The sequence below is a fragment of the Austrofundulus limnaeus genome, unplaced genomic scaffold, assembly GCF_001266775.1.
Source record: "Austrofundulus limnaeus strain Quisiro unplaced genomic scaffold, Austrofundulus_limnaeus-1.0 Scaffold450, whole genome shotgun sequence".
Lineage (NCBI taxonomy): Eukaryota > Metazoa > Chordata > Actinopteri > Cyprinodontiformes > Rivulidae > Austrofundulus > Austrofundulus limnaeus.
The window spans coordinates 71,556-73,429 of record NW_013952852.1 but is presented as its reverse complement, the minus strand read 5'-3'; the positions used below and the strand labels follow the sequence as shown (position 1 = coordinate 73,429).

The window sequence follows — 1,874 nt, the reverse complement described above, 5'->3', positions numbered from 1 at the left end:
TCATCCAACTCTTAAAATTTTAATAATTTTAATTTACAAAATAATATATTCGAAGTGACTGTAATCTTTTCTGGTGATAATTCTTATGACTCTTTTTTGTAAAATGAAAATAGGATTTGTGATTGTTTTACATGCTTTACCCCAGACTTCAATCCAGTATAACAAGTGTGGAACAATTATTGTATTATATAATATAAACAGAGCTTTATCACTGAATAACTCCCTTACTTTATACAGCACTCCAAAAGATTTAGCTATTTTAGCTAAAGTCAATGTATTGAGGTGGATGTATGCAATAAGAAGATAAATCCTAACCCAAACAAAAAATATTCTTTAACGTCTCTCGTCAATCATTCACGAGTATTAAAAATCATTTTAATATCTCATCGTTTTTTTGTTTTTTTTTTTTTTCAGAAAAAAGGCTTGTACCCTCTGCATGTGGCTGCCATGCTGCCAGGTCCAGAAGGTCCCATCATCACAGAGCTTCTTCTGCATTCTGCCATTGAYCCAGACGTGCAGGCATGTGACCAGGATGAGATCTATGAACCAGACAGGGTGTGTGTATTTGCACATTACAGCATAATAGACCCGTTTTTTGTTAATGCAGTGGCTTAAGAGGCACTGAAAAAGAGTTCTCGTAATGTTTTTTTTCTTTTACAGAAGTCCGTGATGGCTGTGGAACCACCAAGGAACCCAAAGCTTAAAGAGGGGGGCCGAACTGCCCTGCACATAGCCTGTCAGAGAAACACCGATTACACGGTCAGTGAGTGCTATTTTACAGAACAGCTGTGAAGCATAAGCCTAAAATATATTCAGCTTTAAGGACTGATTTGATCAGTTTTATCTAATTTCAATACATCTGAGACACAAAAATGAATAAAACTCAACCAGTTCAAGAAATRAAAGTGAATTTATAAGCTGTTTTGTTTGACATTTAGTTATTTATGAGCTTTTATTTTTAAAACCTTGAGTGTAGCATCTAGGTGTCGTCTTGTTAAAACACAATTGTGATTACATGCGATTTGAGCTGAAAAATAACACTTGAAACTTGCGTGGACTTTTTATTGTAGAATGTAAACAACAACAAACTGTGTAGAAACCTCCATCCTTGTATGTTTATGCAAAATTCATTTTGTACACTAGGTGGCAGTCACTTTTAGTGGAATTACATTTATACAGAAACAAACAAAAAAAAAAAAAAGTTTTATTTATTTATTTATTTATTTATTTATTTATTTATTTTTGGTATGTGCACAACTGTGTGATTATTGGTACCTGCAAGACCAATTTACTGTCAGTGCTCAAACATCTGAATGAATCAGGAGGATGTAAATCTTACATTGCTATTTTAAACATAAAGTTTTTCAATTACTTAACACAAATCCACACTTATTTTTTCAGAATGCCTGTAAAGTGGTGGACCTCCTGCTCTCACACAGAGCCAGCACAAACCTACTCTGGAGTGGACATTCTCCTCTCTCTTTGGCCATAGCAAGTGGCAACGAACTGGTAGAACCTCCACACACACACGTCTGGTTTTTATATCCCCGTGGGGACTGTGGATTGACATCCATTCTTTTATTTTTTTTTTTGAAATTTTATAGACTAACCCTGACATAAAATTAACCTCACAGGTACCTACCGTACCAGACCCTAAAACTGACCTAAACTCAATACGCCTTGGTCCTAAACCTAACCCCACACCCGTAACACGCATTTGGACCCGTGGGGACCTGGCAGTGGTCCCCACGATTCCCTTCAGTCCCCACGAGGCTGTTTTTTTTTGTTAAAAAAAATACCCCACATTGTAAGAAAAACCCGTCCACACACACACACACACACACACACACACACACACACACACACACACACAC

General features: G+C 36.5%; 1 protein-coding gene across 1 annotated transcript in view; it reads left to right on the top strand.

The window, feature by feature from the left end:
• ankmy1 (ankyrin repeat and MYND domain containing 1) overlaps positions 1–1,874 on the top strand; it is a gene marked incomplete at its 3' end in the record, with an annotated part of 11,734 nt that overhangs the window by 8,565 nt on the left and 1,295 nt on the right. The window contains 3 exon segments of the mRNA XM_014025003.1: positions 415–555; positions 661–759; positions 1,402–1,509. Of these exon segments, the coding sequence (XP_013880457.1) occupies positions 415–555; positions 661–759; positions 1,402–1,509 (348 nt within the window).